Source organism: Pelmatolapia mariae, linkage group LG9, assembly GCF_036321145.2.
Source record: "Pelmatolapia mariae isolate MD_Pm_ZW linkage group LG9, Pm_UMD_F_2, whole genome shotgun sequence".
NCBI classification, from domain to species: Eukaryota; Metazoa; Chordata; class Actinopteri; order Cichliformes; family Cichlidae; genus Pelmatolapia; species Pelmatolapia mariae.
The window spans coordinates 21,004,913-21,024,667 of NC_086235.1; the positions used below are offsets into that span (position 1 = coordinate 21,004,913).

Below are 19,755 nucleotides of genomic sequence, written 5' to 3' on the forward strand. Positions count from 1 at the left end.
GAAATATGCCAGTACTGCTTGCACACTATGAAATCATTTATCAATAGCTCACTGGTATAACTTAAAAGTAGCCTACAGGACAAGAAATGTTACTGTTTTATCCAACAATGAAGGATTTTGCAATAATACCATTAATATTATCGTTTTAAGTACCGGTATTTAATGTCTCAAGAACCACATATAAGTTAGGACAAGTCTATTAATAACAATATAATTAACTGTTACTACTGTTACAACATGTAAATAGTGAACGCCGCTGTTAAATCGGAATATAAGTGATTACATTTATACCTATTTAATATCTTTTTATGCCATATAGATCTAGTCTTTTCAGACTTTTCAGAGTTTAGTTGTCACTTTGTGTTGTTTCATCGTCTTCATTTTCGCCTGGCCTCGATGGCCTTCATCAGTGGGACCCACCGAGATGTAGTCTCTCTGCTTTGTTTAGCCTGACCTAAAGCGGGCCACATGCTCCCTCTGACGTTCACGGGGCCATCATATTCGTCAGCCTCAGAGGCGATCTCCATTTTCTGGATGATGAGCTTTACGAGGCAGTGCTGCTTCTCTAGCAGGCATGACATCTCTTTCATTCTGCAGGGAAAAAGAAAAACAAAGACAAAACAATCAATTCATGTCACTTAGTGACAGACTTCATTCACTCTTGCCTAGATTTATAATGAGACTGCTGGAAGGTCAGACTCCTGGGTGACTTGATGCGCTTACTATAGAAACAGAGATACAGAGTCGGATCTGTAGGGGTCACTCATGCATCAAAAACTACTTTTCCACTCCTTAATTCCCACTTTAGCTTTCAGCATGCACAGTCTAGATCATTGTACCTGTAATACTCATCCATTACCTCAATAATAAGCTTGCACACTTTTATGATTTTAGAAACATGGAAACTGACTTTCATGTGCATGCCTTACCTGGTCTTCTGCTTTTTGAGCTCATTCTCAATCAGAGTGCATGCCTTTGATTTGGCTTGCAGATGATTCCAGACTTCATTGGTTTCCTCTTCACCATAGAAAAATTTCTTCAGAAAGTGCTGCAATCAAAAGTGTGAAGGTTTAATAAAGGAGAAACACTTCGCTGCTATAAGTTATAGACATAAATCATCATGTTGCACATCATCTGTTTCTTCTTTTTTTTTAGCTTACCCTGGAACACCTGTGATTGGGATAGATGGTAATGGAGTTTTTGTCAACTCGTTTCATAAACCAATAAGGGAGCTTATCTTCCAGAGCGGTGTGGAGATCAATCTGGGGTCAGAAGGGCTGGTATTTAGTCAGGGGTTCAATTTTGGGTGAGGAATATATCATTGATATCATCTTGTTATGTGTCAGTGTTCCATGCATTTTGTTAAAATGGCTCAAGAGCAAAACACCACATCATCAAGAAAGAACAAGGTGAATTTAAAAAAAAAATCCAAAGTATTTTTTATGTTAAAAAAAATATAACCTGGTTTAATACAAACCTGCATGGCTATCCGTTTCAGCGCAGCATTTCTTTGAACTTCAGCAATGTCTCCAACTGCTAAACCAATCTACAACACAATCAAAGACAAAAAATCTTTGGTCGGGACCTTTGAAAATACAAAGCTTATGACAAGAGCATGATTAGAACAAAATTGCTGTCAAAGCACTAGAACAGAAATTATTATAGTAACATACAAGCCAAATGTATAGCCACATAAACTACTTTAAGATGCAGCTGGGGATCAGGGTGTGCTTACCATCAGGTTCACGAGCAGGATTGGCATGAACAGAACAAAGACCACAAAAATGAAGTATGTCAGGATACCAAAAGGTAGTCGATGATTCAGATACTCATCCAGGAAGTTGTTCTGGTAGTTCAGTTCCCCGACCATCATCACAAAGGTTTGTACCACAGAGAGCGGCACGCTATTAAACTCCCTCTAATGATACAAAAAGAACAGCAACGTGTTATTGCATGTTAGTAACAGTCAGTCTAACAGTTTATTATAACAGATATCCAGACATCCAGATGGCCTAGGTTTTAATCATTTCTGTACCCAGCTTGGACACTAAAGAATTGTTCTATCCCCACAAGTGTTTTGTGCAGGCCTAAATTTTGACCAACAGTGAAGTTTTAAAGTTAGGTGACTTTAGCAGCCATGTCAATAAAATATGCAGTGGTGCATGAACACAGCGTTCTGGTGGCTTTCTAAGGTGTGTGTGGTGGTACAACAAAGGGTGAGGGGAATGTTCTTACAAAAATTGTGACCTGATCTTATTACAATGGTCTGCGTGTCACTGAAGGAATCCTCTGGAGATCACTGATATACATGCAAAATTTTGAAAATCTGATGATACCCTTTCATCCTGCAGGAATTGTATGGTTATATGCATCACTGCGTTCTTTTAATACCTGATTGAGCATCAGGGCATGGAAGGCCAAACTGAAAGCCAACATCAGGTAGAAGAACAGCAATACAATACGGACCAGTGTCTTCATAATCTCCCCGAACATCACAACATAGATGCCAACGCCCTCAAACCTGAGGAAACAGGAGAATAAACAGGTTGGTAACCTCAACTTTATGAGAAAGTGGAGGATTTAAGTCAGAGTGAATAGTACCTCTGGAGATAAAGGAGAAATCCAACCCAGGAATTTAAAACTGCTATGGCCCCCGCTTGCCAGTGTAAAGAACCCTCTGCATTGATCATGAGGGGGACGACGAACAGTATAGAGAAGATGGCTGAAATCCAGTCGCTCTGGTTGGAATAATCCGTGACGTATTTCCAGCGCTTTGAAGCAACGAGATGAATAAAATCAGTTTTTTCTCAAATTTAACAGCTAAGCTTAAGCATGGAGGTGACATTCTGACTTTTTGCTATTCAGTAGGGGCTGTAAATCTAAATCTGGGGGCACGCATTCATCACACTTGATTGCCTGTGTGTCCACACAGACCCGGTGCTGCACAGATTTATGGGCACATGTTTTATGTGAGGTAATGACACTTCCATAAGAGGACAGTACCTGCTGTGATATCTGCACCACTTCCTTTCCTATCGAGTAGATATTCATAACCAAGACCATCACCATGGAGAAGGACAAGGACACACGTTGCTGTGAAACAAATGTTGAGACATACTTTGAATGGCGAGGCACATTTGTAAAGATGCATTTTATCTAGTAATGAACGACAGATCATTTGTTTTCAATCATAATTTCCTTATAATGCTGTCATTATTACTCATCACCACAGCCATTAGTACCTCTGTGAAAGATACGGGAACCATGATGATATCGTGCTCGCCCGTGTCACTGGTGTTCACGGAGGGTCTCAGAGTCACTATAAGGTGAGTTAAGGGCAGCAAGCCCAACAGATAGAGAAACATGTTGAGCACGTGAGCTATGCTCCCATAAGCAACCCTGTGGACAAAACAGAGGACACCATGGACCAACGTTCAAGGTAAAACGTTAGCTGGAGCTGGACGAGGGTGAATAAATCTGTAAAAATAAATATAGGTCATGGGTCAAGTCCCCCTGAATACTCACCACTTCATTGCCAGATACTTTTTGCAGACGGGATGGTTGAGGAGCTCGATGCGGTTGTACTGCACCATTGCCTGCAGGAGGTGTAACAGAAAAATAAACCACGGTCAGTAGCACATTTTGCACAAGCAGAGGTGCTCACCGCAGAACCAAAGGGGTTGCACTGGAAATAGTCCAGCTCAACCGCTCTGTTGTTTGGGTTTAGGGCGGAGACAGTGAGAAACTTGACTCTTGACCCTGACAAACGATGACATCAGCAGGAGTAAACAGGTGCAGTATTTTTTAAAAACATTTACTGAAAGATGTCGTAATTTTCCAAATAGTGCAAAGCTATCAAGAAAAGAAGGGGTGGCTGCTGTGCGGAGGACTAGAGGAAAGATTGCACCATGTATCTTCGCCTCAGTGATTTGGCACAGGCTGTTATTAGGTCTCTGTAGACTTGGCCACTCACCAAATTTGTGAACATTTGCATGCAGATTAAACCCCGCTTGAACTACCCTCTGCTGGCAATTTAGGTAGCACAACGAGCTGAAATTGATGCAGATGTAACACTGTAATAATATGTCCAGCCTTCATTGAGGTGGCAATTTTCTCTTTCCTGATGAAAATGTTTTGCAGAGGTGAACTGTTTTTTGGCCATTTTAGAGGCTACAGCTAGTCTTTCTCTTGACCTGTTCTCTTGTAACATACTTAAAGCTTTTAGTTCACAATATTTATATCGATAAGGGTGGGCTGAATGTCTGTAATGGTGAAACCATGTAAACAACACATGGAGATTGTAGCAAGAACAGAGGAGAAACCTATTATTTATTGTGCTCAAAGAGGCAAGGAAGAGAGACCAGATTTTTATTTTATGTTTGCCAACAACCAATCAGACAAGTTTGATTCCTGATGAGTGCTAAGGGCAGAGTGCTGGTGGTGGCATCACAGCAGGGATGCTTGGATGTTCTTTTGTGATTTTTCAAGGCAGGAAGAGAGTGGAGGAAAAAAGGCACAATGAACGTCGTTATAAAAGTGTCATCGTCACTAAACTATGTAGAGAAAGTAAAAACATTTCTGAATAGGCCACACACTGCGGCTATGTAGCTGTCACTGTCACTTTCCAATAATTAATAGAGGAAGTGTCATCACTGCCCCTGAGGAGGGACAGGCCAATCCTGATCCCACAAGTTATCAAGGCAAGCGGTGAAGTCTACAGAGCCTCATTAGATGCTGATGCATGACAGAAATAGAGCTTGAGTCCTTGTGAATCATGTGGAAGTACAACATTTGGATTGTGAAGCTGTTAAAAGAGTAAAAAAAGGTTTGCTTACGTTGAGAGCGGCCAGTGGCTGAACCTTATTCCCATTGTAAGTCTGCCCTTTCACTTCAATCGGAGCTTGGAGCCATTTGAAGTCATATTCAATCTAGGCCACAAAAAGAGTTGTTTAATCTTTTTCCCGATCAGTGTTTCAAACAATACGTTTAATGGGTGTTTTGTGTGTTTTTGATTGTGCAGTTTGATTACGTGGTAATCAGGGCTGTTGTGGTCATCATCAGATTCCCTCACGCTGCGGTCCAAAAGATGCTGTTGACAGAAGCGGCACAGTGACAAGGAATTAAATCTTTAGTAAGTAACAACAGATCACACAACACAAAAATGCTGAAAGATGTGAGTTATGATGACCGTATACAGTGATTTATGACATGGATTTTATTTTATTTTATTATTTCTTTATTTTGCCAGCAGCAAACCTTGTAAGTTTCAGGCAGAAACTCAATCATGTCTAGTATGGGGCATCGCTGACTGCTTTCGGGATTGAACAGACTTACAGCTTCAGCACACCTGCAAGAAAAAATAATAAGATTACAGAAACGACTATAACTAGTGGATTGTAGAGTCACTTTAATATTTCTCAGTGGCACATTGCAGGCAGCTGCAAATAGCAATTCACACTACTGCCCACATTTTATTGTGTGGCATGGCATGACTCCTAATAGTGATTGATGATTGTGAGTTTGTCACTCGAGGATTAAATGCTCCCTTATAGCTTGAGAAATCTATCCTACCTCTTTCACTAATTAGATTGGACTATCTGAAAAAAATCATTGTCACAAACCCACTAATCAGTAGCTGATTCATAGATTCATAGTTTTTACAGATCCAAGAAAGAGCTAAATATTGCACGGATAAATGAAAAAATTATTTAAGCTTTTTGTTCTTTAATATGCTCTATTTGTTTTTGTATTGACAAAATACCTTTCACTGTCAATTACAGCATTGACCACATCTTTTCTCCCATTTTGCAAAGCCTCGTGGAGGAATGAAGTGTGGTTCTTGTTTAAGATGATCTCTGCCCCCCTGGCCAGCAACAGCCTGACCGCAGCCATGTGTCCACCTCTCGCTGCGATGTGGAGTGCCGAGTTCTGCCAGTACAACAGAACACACCTTCTCAGATTCATTACAGTGTGGGGCGGATGACTTATTCGGAGCGAATGGCATTTATTTGTGTTTTAACATTTAAACTGGAAAAATAACCCTAGTATAAAAATTGTCAGGACAAATTAATTAGTTCAAGAATAAATATCACAGATCACAGTGAAATTTTTGGAGTAACAGGAAGCAATACCCCATCCTCATCTGTTTTATCCAGCAGCTTGAGATTGGCTGACAGTAGGATATCCATCGTTTGTGTGTATCCTTCAGAAGCAGCGTGGTGCAGACAAGTCCAGCCCTTGTAATCACTGTCAACAGGACATTTCTCTACAGGTTAGTATACTGTAAAATATGATCACTCAAACCATATGTTCCTTTAATGTTTTTGAGCAGTGTACTTTTTATGCTTGCACATGTACATGTTTCTGTGCACACAACATGTGTTTGGCTTTACCTGTGGAAGAGAGCTCCTTTGCGCAGCAACAGTTGCACCACTTTTGTGTGTCCCTCTTTTGAGGCCAAATGGAGTGGAGTCAGGCCACGCTCATCGCCTTCATTTAGCAGACGAGAGTCAGTAATGGACTCTAATAATCGGTGACATGTATTGATGCGGCCATACCTTAAAAAAAAAAAAGTAGAATCACTGTATTGTGGAGAAACGGTAGAGCTCAATACCTCTAGACAATTTTATTGTAAGACACCCATGGCAGCTGTTGCAGGTTTGAATCTGTAGATAAAACAGGCTGTAGGCTGGGTAGCAATAAAGACTTAAAGTGCTAGGAGTGGTAAGAAGAAAAAAGTAGAAGTGACATATTTAGTTGGGAGATTATGTTTTGTTGTCTCTGAACCTTTTAAGCAGGTCAGCAGTATTGTCTGTACAGTAGAGAATGAGGCTTCTGTAAGCGTTAAGATATGATATCATAGCATGGCCTTCATCTGCCCTCTAGTTCTAATGAAATGGGTGTACATGATAGAAAAATCTATAATAATAATGTTGAAAATCCACCCATTACACACTGTGAGTAACATTTTGTTCACATGTGCCTCACTAATTGAATTCTGTTCGTGTGACAGCTCCTTTGGGTCACTGCATAATATTTCAGGTATGTTACTTGAATTAATCTTCTAAAAGCTTTTAGGTGCATGAATGTATTGAGGTTTTATACAGCTGAACAGTAAGGAATGATGTTTTATTATTTGTCTGTCCATTTGATTGACTACAAATCAAATGGACATACAGCACAGTGCCAACAAGAATTTTCATCCTTTCAAATTTCTTAGTTTTTTGCTTATTTTTAGTTCCAGATCATAAGACAAATGTAAATATTAGAGAATGATAACCTGAATAAATACAAAATGCACTTTTTAAATGATGATTTCAATTATTAGGGGGGGAAAAGTTATCCAAACCAAACTGGCCCTGTGTGAAAAAGTAATTGTCCTAACTACACACAGGACTGATTATTACCAGAACTACTGAATCAAAAAATTACTTAAAGACAGCCTGTCTGACAAAGTGATCTCAAAAAGCAACACATCATGCTACGATCCAAGGAAACTCAAGAACAGACAAGAAACAAAGTCACTGACTTCTTCAGTTTGGAAAGGAATACAAAGCCAATCAAATGGAGAAAACCTGGAACACTGGGTAATCTTCCCAGGAGTGCCTAGCCTAATAGAATTACTCCAAGGGTGCACTGATTACTCATCCAGGAGGTCAGATAAGAATCCAAAACAACAACTAAAGAACTGCAGATCTCACTTGCCTCAGTTAGGGTCAGAGTTCATGATTCAACAATAAGAAAAAGATTGGGCAAAAGGTTTCAAAGGTGAAAACCACTGCTAACCAAAAATAACACAAACGCTCGTCTCACATTTGCCAAAAAACATCTTGGCAATCCCCCAGACCTTTGGGAAATATTCCAGGACTGACGAGACAGAAGCTGAACTTTTTGGAAAGTTTTTGTCCCATATGTAAAATGAACACTGCACTTCATAAAAAGAACATCATACCCACAGTTAAACGAGGCGCTGGTAGTGTCCAATGCGACTGAATTAAAAAAAGGTCTGTAAAAAAGAGTGATCCAAAATTCCTCCACAGTGATGTGAAAGACAGTTCTTGCAGTTCTTGCACATCCAGTTATTAGGTTTAGAGGAAAATTACTTTTTCACAGCACAGGTTTGGATACCTTTTTTCTTTCCCTTAATAAAAAAAAAATCATTATTTAAAAACTGCATTTTGTATTTACTCAAATGATCTTTGTCTAGTATTAAAATTTGCTTGATGACCTGAAACATGTAAGCGTGACAAATATGCAAAACACTAAGAAAGCAGGAAAGAGGCAAATACTTGTTTATACATGGATGGATGGATGGATAGCTACCTATGAAATTCTGTGTGGATGTAACAGCTACGTATAGTGTTTTACAATAACACTGGAGTTACACTGGCACACAGCACTAGGTGATATTACAGCTAAAAATTGTACTTGAAATTAACAAACAGAAACGATTTATATGCTACACATCATCCATCATACAGTGGTCAATATCATCTGATTAATTTCAACAGCCATGACTTTGCATTTGTTTGAACAAATCTGTTTCCAAAGTTTATGTAACTGAGTGAAAATCTATGCTATGTTAAGTCTTACTGAGCAGCAAAGTGCAGGGCAGACTTCTTGTCCTTGGACTTGCATGCAAGGCCAAGTTGCCCCGAGAGGCCCAGCATGTTCTTCACTGAGTCGTGGATTCCCAGTCTGCAGGCGTAGTGGAGTGGGGTGCAGCCCTCGTTATCCTCACAGCTTAAAAGTGCCTTCACACTGTTGAGCTAAAATCAAATGCATTATGAACACATTTTCTTCATTCTTACTGTACAATCACAGGCGACCACTTAGGTACACCTGTTAAACTGCTTATTATTCGACATATCTAATCAGCCAATCACATAGCAACAACTCAGCACATTCAGTCATGTAGACATGACCAAACTGCTGAAGTTCAAACTAAGCATCAGAAATGGGGAAGAAATGTGATTTTGAATGAGTTTTTCGGTGCCAGACGGGCTGGTTTGAGTGTTTCAGAGACAGATGAACTACTGGGATTTTCCCCGCACAAGCATCTCTAGGTTTTACAGAGAAGAGAGAAAATATCTGGTGAATGACAGTTCTCTAAGAGAAAATGCCATGTTGATGGCAGAGGTCAGAGGAAAATAGCTAGACTGCTTTGAGATGATAGGAAAGTGACAATAACTCAAATAATCATTTGTTACAAGTGAGGTATGTTTGTGTTGAACCTTCAAGCAGGTGAGCTACAGCAGCAGAGGACCACATCGGGTCCCACTCCTGTCAGCTAAGCACAGGAAACTGAGGATATAATTTACACAGGCTCACCAAAAATTGGACAAGAGAAGAGTGAAAAAACATCTACTGAATATCAATTTCTTCTGCAGTATTTAGATGGTAGAGTTGAGAATTTGTGAGAGGAAAGGGAGCAGGTCTGCAGCAACTGTGTAATGCTGTCATGTCAATATGGACCCAAATCTCTGACGAATGTTTCCAGCACCTTGTTGAATCTAGAAACTGTACCTAAAAAAGTGGCCAACAAGTGCATACTAAGCAATGAAAAAAATTGAAATGCTATATTTTATGCACATGACAAAATTGACACTTATCCATACTCGATCAGAAACTACACAGACAAAAATTATATCAAAATTATTGTGGTCTGCTATTCTCACACTGTCTGTCTTTGTGTATCATTTTGAAAGCTGTAACAGTGATGTAGCTTCAGGAAAAAGCTCACAGTGTTTAAAGAACTATATGGCTTTAGTGAGAGTGTAATGAACTTCCATCAGCTGGCTTTGAAAGCACGCAACTATTGAAGGCTCCAGGCAAGCTGATCAAGGACAGTGCAGTAATTAGATTCCAGCCACTTAATGACATTTTTGTTTAAGCAGCATTCAGTGCATTTAATAAGCTACCAACTAATTGGCAGTACCTGCAGTACTTCTTCCGGGAGGTTTTTCAGGCCCTTTGGCTGCAGAATGGCCAGGTGAAGAAAGTTACAGCCACATTTGTCTCTCACGTTAACGTTGGCTCCTAAAAAATCATTAACATTTGCATAAGTGTTTACAACCTGTATTATCAGGCAAATTATATGAGCACAACTGGTGGAGAAGTCATTTACTTTAGCTCACCTTTTGACAGCAGCAGAGCCACAGTTTTCCATGCTCCACAGCTCGTAGCCAGCAGCAAAGGAGAGTTTCCCTTGCAGTCGGTGCTGTTAATGTCTGCACCCTGAAGATAGAATGCATTACAGCTTTAAAGTTACCTCTTTAATTTTAGCACACAAATGAAAAGCATTATGTGCACATTAGCAATGAATACACGTCCACAGGATTCTCAGTTTTAAGAGGATCAGCGAACGCATTTAAAAGTCCTTTTAAACAAATTTCATTAACTTAGCTTGACCAAATCAGACCAATAGGTGATATTTTGTAATGATAGCAGAAGAAGTAAACATTGGGGAAACAATTTGATCCCATGCTGAATTTTAAATGAACTAAATTACAAAGAAATGAACAGTCTCTATTTTTGATGGTAGTCTCATTTTAATGGAGAGAGGCAGACTATCAACCAAAACTCAAGAACAAACACGTAACATAAAAGATATAAATTGATTTGAATCTAACTGAGTGAAATAAGATTGGCTGTGTGCCACCCATCTGGCACAAAAACAACAATAAATCAATCCAGCAATCCAACAATTACAGATACTCCTGAATAGGTTATGTATATAGAGCACAACTGTCCACAGAATTACTTTCTTCCATTTCAGCTTCTCCACCAACATAGACAAGACCAAACAGCTGCCAAAGGACATCAGGGACAAGATTGTAGACCTGCACAAGGCTGAATGGGCCACAAAACCATCAGTGAGAACTGGTGCAATTATTCAGAAAAGGGAGAAATATAAAATAACCATCAATCACCCTCGGTCTGCATGCAAGATCTTGCCTCATGGGGTGAGGATGATCATGCGAAAAGTGCTGGATCAGGGAGCTGGGACCACAGATACCAAAACATCAACGGCAACACACTACCTGCAAGGTCCCCCTGCTCGAGAAGCTACATGAATGGCCTTTTCTTAAGTTTTCTAGTGATTGAAAGTGGTGTTGTAAGATGAAAACAAATTCGAGCTCTATGCCATCAACTATAAACGCCATGTTTGGAGGAGGAGAAATGCTGAGTATGACCCAAAGAACATCACAGTCAGGCACGGAGGTGGAAGCATTATGCTTTGGTTTTTCTGCTAAGGGTACAGGATGATTTAACTGCATTGAGGGGCAAATGGACCAGGCCATGAACCTCCGTCCCTCAGCCAGAACACCAAAGATGGATTGATGATAGGTCATCAACCCATCAAACAAACGACCAAGCAACAAAGGAGTGGCTTAAGAAGAATAAGGCCATGGAGAGTTTCTATAAAGAGGAGTGGGCCAAAATGCCTCCTGAGATGTGTGCAAACCTGGCAGCCAGTCTTTCCATACTATGTCATGTTTTGTTTGGCAATCAATGCTGACATCCAAATCAGTTCATAACTTTTATGTAATGTGTGTTTTGGATTTCTGGCTGATACTCTCTCTCTCTATTAGAATGAAACTACCATAAAAATTAGACATGGTTCATTTCTTTGGAAGTAAGCAAACTTACAAATTGAGCAGGGCATCAAATAATTATTTCCTCTGCTCTAAAGTTAGGGTAAACATGCTGCTTTTGCACACCTCTATCTGAAATTTCCACAAATACATGCACATGTGTCATGCGCGAGAAAAACGTTTTTAGATGGGGAACTAAAATAGTACCTAAACGAAATAAACATTTCATGAACCACACATCTTTGTGTTAAGATTTGATGTTCTGCTGGCACCTGCAAGGTGAAATCACCCCGTGCAGACCACCGTTTTATAGTTTTTGAGATAAACACACTAAGGTTCATCTACTGCTTGCCGCATCTAAACGAGTAGACTTGAAATAAACTTGGACTACGCTTCCTACCTAGCAACACCATTCTATTAGAACCATCAAAGTGCAACAGATGGTGACAGGTGGTCCACAAGCAATGGGCAGCACCTGTAATATTTACTCAGGAGTGTACTTAAAATAGCAAATATTGTTTAATTGTAGCAATGGGAACAAACATAGTCGAGTGGAAGATTTTACTAATTGAAATCCAACCTGCAGTGAATAGAGATTCACATCAGAGATTCACAGTTTATTTGCCTTTTAGATTTCAGCATATGTGGGGGGGACTGCTGTTTTTATAATGTTTGTGTCGGTTTGATGCACCGAAGGATAAAAAATCAATCAGAAAATATCTGATAATAAAACCGGACATGTCATGTGTATAACAGCTGCGTGGCGTTTGTGTGTATTCATGTGTGTCTTATTTACCAGAGAAATTAGGTACTCCGCCAGCTCCGTGTGATCAAATATTGTCGCCCTGGAAAAGTAAACACAGTTGTTGTAAACCAGCCGTTCAGCGCACTACTTTGTGAGTCAAGGTCTTACTCATGCTGTCAGATAAGCAGTGAGGATGATTTAGTTCTCATTCGGCAACATAATAGCCAGATTTCCCTTTATGGTCACACTTTTATCTTCAGGGTTGTACGGCTTCCCTTTGTTGACACACTTTAATGACTAAGTGTTTGTGTTCTCCATTAAGAAAGAGACTTATGTGGATGATTTCCCCACAACCAAATGATGGACTGAAATATACTTGATCATCCAGATACCAGACGACATATTTCTATTGTGCTTAAAAGGCCTTTTGTGGTATTATTTCACTGCACATCACAGCAATGGCGTCCAAATAAGAATGAAAACACAGAGGGAGGACCTTTGTCCTTTGTTCTGCTACTGTCAGTGCCAACACAAATAGCTTTTAGATAAAATCTATGTGGATGGGAAGCAAATCTTTATTATGTAATTATATCATTATCGCTTTCCTCAGGCTCGTCATTTTGTTTGCCAAGCATAAGGAGTTTATATCTAATTATCTTGTTTGCAGATGTGTTTTACTGTTGATATGATGCAGATAAAGTGATCTTTATATAGCATGAGCAAGCAAATGAGTAGCAATTGCAATATTGCATATCTACACAACTTCATTGGTATCGCAACAAAGATCATTTTAATTAAAACAATGTCCACCAATAAAATTATGAACTAGAATTATGAAATAGTGGAAACTTGCCCTTTTGTGCTCCCGGTCACTGACTGTTCAGCACAAGGAACAGAAGATATATATACTCTTGTCTATGGAGATTAATTTAAAATTGGATGCTGAGATACAGTTAATAAGATATTGTTTATTTTCCATTTTGGAGTCTCAGCAACTCTCTGCTCTCTCACGGGTCAGCATGGTCAGGATGCTTTGCATTTTGTCAACAATGAAATTTGCATTTCAAAAAGGCACCAATTTTAAATTCTACAGAAAAGCAATTTGCAAAGAAGTTGCTGTCACAGTCTACTGGCCGAGCGCCTTTGGTTTCTCCCCCTCACTTATGACCAAAACCATGATAGAGAAGCTTATATGCTCCAGGTTTCAAAACAAGACTATGAACCACTGAGTGTGGTTATGATGCCTATGCCCATCTTTGATGCACAGTTTGTGATGGCTACTATCAGCCTGCAAAGCCTACATAACCACATGCAGCTGCATTATTAAGTTTTATCAACACACTCAAAAAATATTTATGCCCCAAATGCTGACTTTAAATAATCTGAATCGATTTAAATGTTCTATGTAATTTTGTTACATAAGTACAATGTAAAACATTAGACTTAAAGAATCTGGTCAAATGAAATTTACTTGATCAGTATTGATTTAGTTTATACTGAGTATATTCTCCTTAATGATTAATTATTTGATTAAATACACTGGGGTTTTGGGGTTTTGGGGTTTTTTTTGGGGGGGGGGGGATCCGTGCACTAATTTCCGCATCGAAAATGAACGACAAGGAGAGACCCACCTGTGTAGAGGGGTCTGACATGCACCATCAGTGAGATTGATGATATCTTCAACTTGCTCAACAGAAGACAGCATCAGTTTGATGACCTCAAGAGCACCCTGGGTGCAGGCCAAATGAAGCGGTGTAGACCTGTCGTTCTAGAGTCCGACAAACATGGATACATTACAAGTGATGAATGCGGAATATGATGCACATTTACAAGTTCATCAAACACAGTTATGTCTGCTGCATACAGAAACCCTGTGGAGATTTTTATAAACCTGCAGCGATGTAAACTGGCACAAACGAAAAGATATGAATAAGTATACTCATGCATGATTCACACAAAGAAATCCTGCAAGTTTCCTCTGTGTAACATTAGCAAAGTAAGTCCCAGACTTCTTGGCTGAACACTGGGGACTGTAACACAAGCCTTTAATGAGATAACCAGGACTGGCAGGAGGAGGCCAGTGATCACTCCACTCAGCTTCACAGTGTAAGTGGATGCAATTTGTATCAATTTGGCCAACCGAAGCTATTACTGTACTCGCTACTGCTGATGTAGCTCTGGCCACTAGCCCAGGGCAAGACATAACGATCACTCCCAGATGGGTGTGATAAGACTGACGGGCTCTAACAGTACAAAGAAGGCGACCCTCTGGTGACAACATGTTTTACAAGTGTTGGAATCCAGGTTTGTTTAAAAAGCAATGCAAATCTGGCAGAGTATGGGTGAATACCAAAATTTGTAATCTGGCTATGGCATTCTGAGTAGTAGGTAAAAACAGTGGTGAAAATCAAATGACTGTATGCCCAGTCTTTTTGAGACGGTTTATGAAAAGGCCATGTAGTGATTTACATCTTGTTATCTTTTATAATAGAAGTACCTGTTGCTGGTCAACTTTGGCTCCAGTAGCAATGCAGAGGCGGATGGTCTCAATATTCCCACCACGTACAGCAAGATGCAGGGGGCTGCTCTTAGTCTTGTCTAAATAGTTGATGTGGCACACAGCCGAGTGGCCTAACTCCTCTCCTGTCAGGAGAGAATTCAATAAGTTGTTTTTATATCTTGAACGTGAAATGCAGTGCAGTGAAATGCAGTGAAAAGGTCCGTAATGGCAGTTTCTTATGACCACCTCCGTCTTTGACTTTTAGTGGCTTTCTTGTTTTGTTTTTAGCAGGCAGATGTAATGAGTAATGTGCATATGTACAGCACACAAATGTCCTAAATATTTTAAGCTCTTACTAAACTTTGTCCAAAAGCACCAAAGTTACCAAACAGACCTCCCACTGTGGATAAACATACTATCATTTGTGATGTCTAGCCTACAGAAAATACCCCAAGTGCTTATCTGGGGGGGGGGGGAGTAATCTACCAGCTTGATGTGCTGCTCGGCCTTGTAAAAAACATTTTCATTGCTGTCAGCACTTTGAGATTTTGATGATAGCATTTTTCTTTCATCATACCAGCCTTGAGAATCACTTCCATGGCTTTCTTCGCACCTGCGAAGGCAGCAGCGTGCATGGCGAAATGGCCAAGCTTGTTCTGTTGGCAAAGCTTCGCTCCATGCTTTAACTTTGATGGATATATGAATGGATGAGAAGGCAAAACAAAGAGAGATGGTGTTTGTCAGAAGCAAAGCTGCAGCAAGAGGAAGCTACATGATGAGTTCACAGTTATCATTTGCAGTAAGGTGTAGGTACGCAGTACAACCTGGAGCCTCGTACATACCAACATGCTAAGAGCCTCACAGTTATTAAGGGAACAAGCCAGCATCAGTGGGGTGTTTCCAAGGTCTCCCTTTAGATTGCAGTCTGTACTGCTGTAGGACAACAGCACCTTCATGAAAGAGATATAAAAACAGTAAGTTTAATCTTGTCCCCAACTTTCTTGCCTATGCACAACATACACCTGTGTTGTTCATCTTAAACAATACGTGCGATGTTTCAGTTTTTTGAAAGACAAATGTCGTGGTGAGGAGATGACAAGATCTTTTGAATGGCCTGTTTAGTCAGGTTTGTCAGTTTTCAGTTGATTTCATACAGAGGAAAGCAATCCTTTCACTGACTTTATTTTTATCTTCCAAATAATGAAAAGAGTAGAAAATCTGGGACTCCATCAGATACACTTCACATGTCATGTGTTGACTTAAAATGCAGCAGACATGTGATCTGGGTAACACTCTGTAATACGAGGCGTGACTAAGGGCCTAATCCCCCTGTAGTTAAATGTAATGTATATTTATTCACATAAAAATATTTAAAGGTAGCTACACTAGAATGAGAATGTAACAAGTCTGGTTTTAATGGAAGCAAATAAATAATTATACTGTAAGTTTAGTTAAATACATTGAAGTGGTTTAAAAGTACATTTAAGCACTGCATAGGTTATTTTAAGTACTACATAATCTCCTGGTAATTCAGCAGAAAATAAACGATATTTCAAAATCTTACGGGCTGCATTATGGAGTGACTTACCCCTTGACTTATTTTAAACCAGTAACTAATTTTAAGTAAGTAAAAAAGGGCAATTGAACAATAGAAAATCCATCAAGCACATCAACGTAATAAAGATTAAATAAAGACATAAAAAGACAAGGTTTAGCCAGTCCATAATGCCCCAAAAAGTACAGTACATACGGTGTAAGGTGGGAAAATATTGTTTGTTTTTTGACTAAATTACCAGCTAAATTTTTTAAAAATTTGTTTATGCAGTAATTAAAATTATCACACCCCTTAAATTAACTTTAATTCCTGTAAAAAACAACAAAAAATTATTTTCTTTTTTTTTTTTTACCATTTATTGTAGTTTACCTACCTTTAACTATTTGCATCTAAATATAATAACATACACAGAAATTACATTTAATCACAGGGGATTTACACCTTAGTTGAGTGCTGTATAATAAAGTGCTAGCATGCTCTGCGTTGACCTTGTTAACCACAGGAATTCAAGAGGAAACACACTTCCTGTCCTTTAAATTATTACATCAACTGTGCAGTATCAGCCTTCTCACCCCCACCAGGTTGCTGTGTCCATGGCTGACAGCCAAGTGCAGGGGGGACAGGAGGGCAGTGTTGAGGATGTTGGGGTTAGCCCCCAGGTCCAAAAGAGCCTTGCAGCTCTCTGCCTTGTTCCTCTCCACTGCCCAGTGAAGGGGCACATTGCCCTGCTCATCACAGCTGTTCAGGTCTAAGAGACGATACAGGAGCATATGCAGAAAGGTTTGTATGCGTATGTATCAGATATAATATGCAAAAATAATGTCCCTCTTCCATGCAGTAACTTTAGAAATGGAATTACGGCGAGTCACAAAACATGTTGTGTCACGTCTTGTGATCGATGACTTAGGTGCACTTACCCTGTGTATCTGTGACAGTGGAGATGAATTGAATGAGGGTGATGTGACCCCCTGCGGCAGCGTGATGAAGGGGACTGGCTCCACATTCATCTTTTTCACCGAGGACCTCTGGGCTCTTCTTCACTAGGTTCTCCAGGAGAGCTAGGTCACCCTTCTCAGCCAACTAGATGATATTATATAGAGTAATATAACACAAAGAAGAGAAACAGAATAGACGTGTTGATTTTTCTGCTTTCCAGTTTGTTCAAAGTGTGTTTTACCAAAGAACACACTATGCTAGAAGGCATTTCAAACTATTCTTGTGTGCCTTCTGATATAATCACTGGAGTATGATATAACGGCCATTTGTTAGTTTTGTATAAAAACAGACTTTTCAATCCAATTTGTTGAAAACTCATGTAATATTATTATTATGTAATACTAGAATTGTTTAGGCCTCCTTAACCTCCTCCTTAAGGATAGACTGGGCTGGGATTAATCCGAGTTACATAAACCTTCTCATATTGTGAATACTTGTGGCAGAAATAAGTAAGTTTTTGAAAACGTTTTTTACAGACATGTTTTTTCCCCTCACCTCAAATATATTTCGATTTGCCAGGCCCGGATCGTCATCCTCTATCACATATGTATAACAACTGTTTTGCCGTGCCACATCCCTGCTGAAGTTCATCACTTAGCTGAGACTCTGTGGACATGAGCCCTATTAAAAACAAAGAAAGCAGTGACACATGTGTCCAAACTGATGCACATGACAGCAGCAGATTGAAAACACAGATAGAACGATGCCATAATTTCAATCAAGCCACAGATGAGCAAGCCTACTTAGCAAGCTGGAAGAACTTAGAGCGTAATGTGATAGATAGCGCAAATAAAACCTTAAGGCACAGCCTTCTAATGTTTAGAGGGGACATGGGCACAGGACATTGTCTTTACCCAGAAGGGCATTCACATCCGTTGAGTCTTTGTGGTGGGGGTTGAAGCCCTGCACTTGAAGAGAGCAATTATGTCCTCCGCAGCTGCAGGTCAGCTTGTTTGAGCCAGTCTCAGGTGTCCTTGCGTGGTCCTGGGTGAGTGAGATTGAGATAGACTTTGTAATTTTATTGCCTTCAGTCCCATCGAAAGGCCAAACAATAAATGGCATTTGTTTTTCTGGTGAGCAAATTACTATTGAGAATCTTCACTGCAAATCTCCTTGACCTACGTTATTTGGCATACGCTGATGTTGTTCCTCGGGTCAGAGCAGCAGCTATGTTTTACTGTTTGATTTGCACATTTTGTTGGTGTTTTATACACACTGACTAATGCTCAGTCAGTAACAACCTGATCCAAATGTTTAAGCACTAAAACATAAAGACACCAGTTCAAATATCAGGTGAAGACAAACAACAGCAAGTCAAAAATGATCACTGAGTTAATTTTTATAGGTTATTTATAGGGTTTAATTTCATTTACAGCTTTTAGTTAGTATAGTTTGGTACACTAATAATGCCCTTAGTATGCTATTGATATATCATTAGAGCAATATAATAATAAAGAAACACTTAAATCGCATAGGCCTGTGATGGACTGGCCTCTTGGCCTTTGGCCGCTCCGATAGCTTCAAGCCAGACTAATGGGTGGATGAAAGGATGAGTGTCTGAGATGCTGTACTTAAGACACACTTAGCATATGTATGCATATTTAATCATATTTAGTAATATGGTCTTCTATTTGTTACTTGCATTTGTTTTTTTTTTTCATTATTCAAATATTTTTAAAAAGCATGCATTCCAAAGCACAAGCATATTTACATCACGGTAAAGGTTTAGTTTAAATTCTTTACATATATAAAAGTACTGTGAGTGCAACTGTTTCTGGAAAACATGTCACACCACCTGTGATGATTTTTAACAACATGAGTGTAATTTGTGTTTAACTAAAGCACTAAAGTGACATCGCATGCACTTGATCAATGAAAGATACTACTAACATACTAAACTTCTAGTCTCTTTGTGAAAATGAAGGCTAATGAAGACTTTTTATTCTGGGGGTTGTAAAGTAATGCTCTAAACATCCAACACTTGGATTTGCATTTATTGGCAGATTTGCAGTTTGCATTATGAGTCATGATCGCCCATCAATATTTCAGCACTATCTGCACTGATCTGAATACTTGAGTCCATTACCTCTACCATACAAGTCATTGATATTTCATGACTTGTGGTCTGTGGTCCTGATAAAACATCATATTACAGTCCAAGACGGTGTCACCTCATTTCCTTCTAATTTGGCCAATTAGATAACGACCCCACTGCATATCCTCCTCCCTGTCATTACCAGGCAACTGCGGTAAATAAGTGTCATTGGTTTCTCTAATTGATTTGCTTATTTAGTTTGCAGATGGTTTCCAGGAAGTGCACTAATAGGCACTGGTAAACACATTTTCCAAACAATCCCTAAAC

The 19,755-nt window shown here is 39.5% G+C and overlaps 1 protein-coding gene across 1 annotated transcript; it reads right to left on the reverse strand.

The window, feature by feature from the left end:
• Positions 1–70: 70 nt before the first annotated feature.
• On the reverse strand, positions 71–18,294 carry trpa1b (transient receptor potential cation channel, subfamily A, member 1b). Its single transcript, XM_063483826.1, has 28 exons — positions 18,248–18,294; positions 17,889–18,014; positions 17,315–17,477; positions 16,970–17,145; positions 15,685–15,792; positions 15,420–15,528; positions 14,840–14,985; positions 13,974–14,110; positions 12,394–12,442; positions 10,137–10,236; positions 9,938–10,038; positions 8,593–8,768; positions 6,393–6,557; positions 6,132–6,246; positions 5,762–5,928; positions 5,257–5,347; positions 5,030–5,089; positions 4,836–4,928; positions 3,526–3,596; positions 3,243–3,399; positions 3,004–3,093; positions 2,602–2,771; positions 2,392–2,521; positions 1,736–1,918; positions 1,478–1,546; positions 1,161–1,262; positions 930–1,048; positions 71–591 (listed from the first exon to the last, which is right to left on the reverse strand). The coding sequence occupies exons 2-28, from the start codon at positions 17,982–17,984 to the stop codon at positions 378–380; spliced, it is 3,357 nt and encodes a 1,118-aa protein (XP_063339896.1). The 5' UTR covers positions 17,985–18,014; positions 18,248–18,294; the 3' UTR covers positions 71–377.
• Between the last annotated feature and the right edge of the window lie 1,461 nt (positions 18,295–19,755).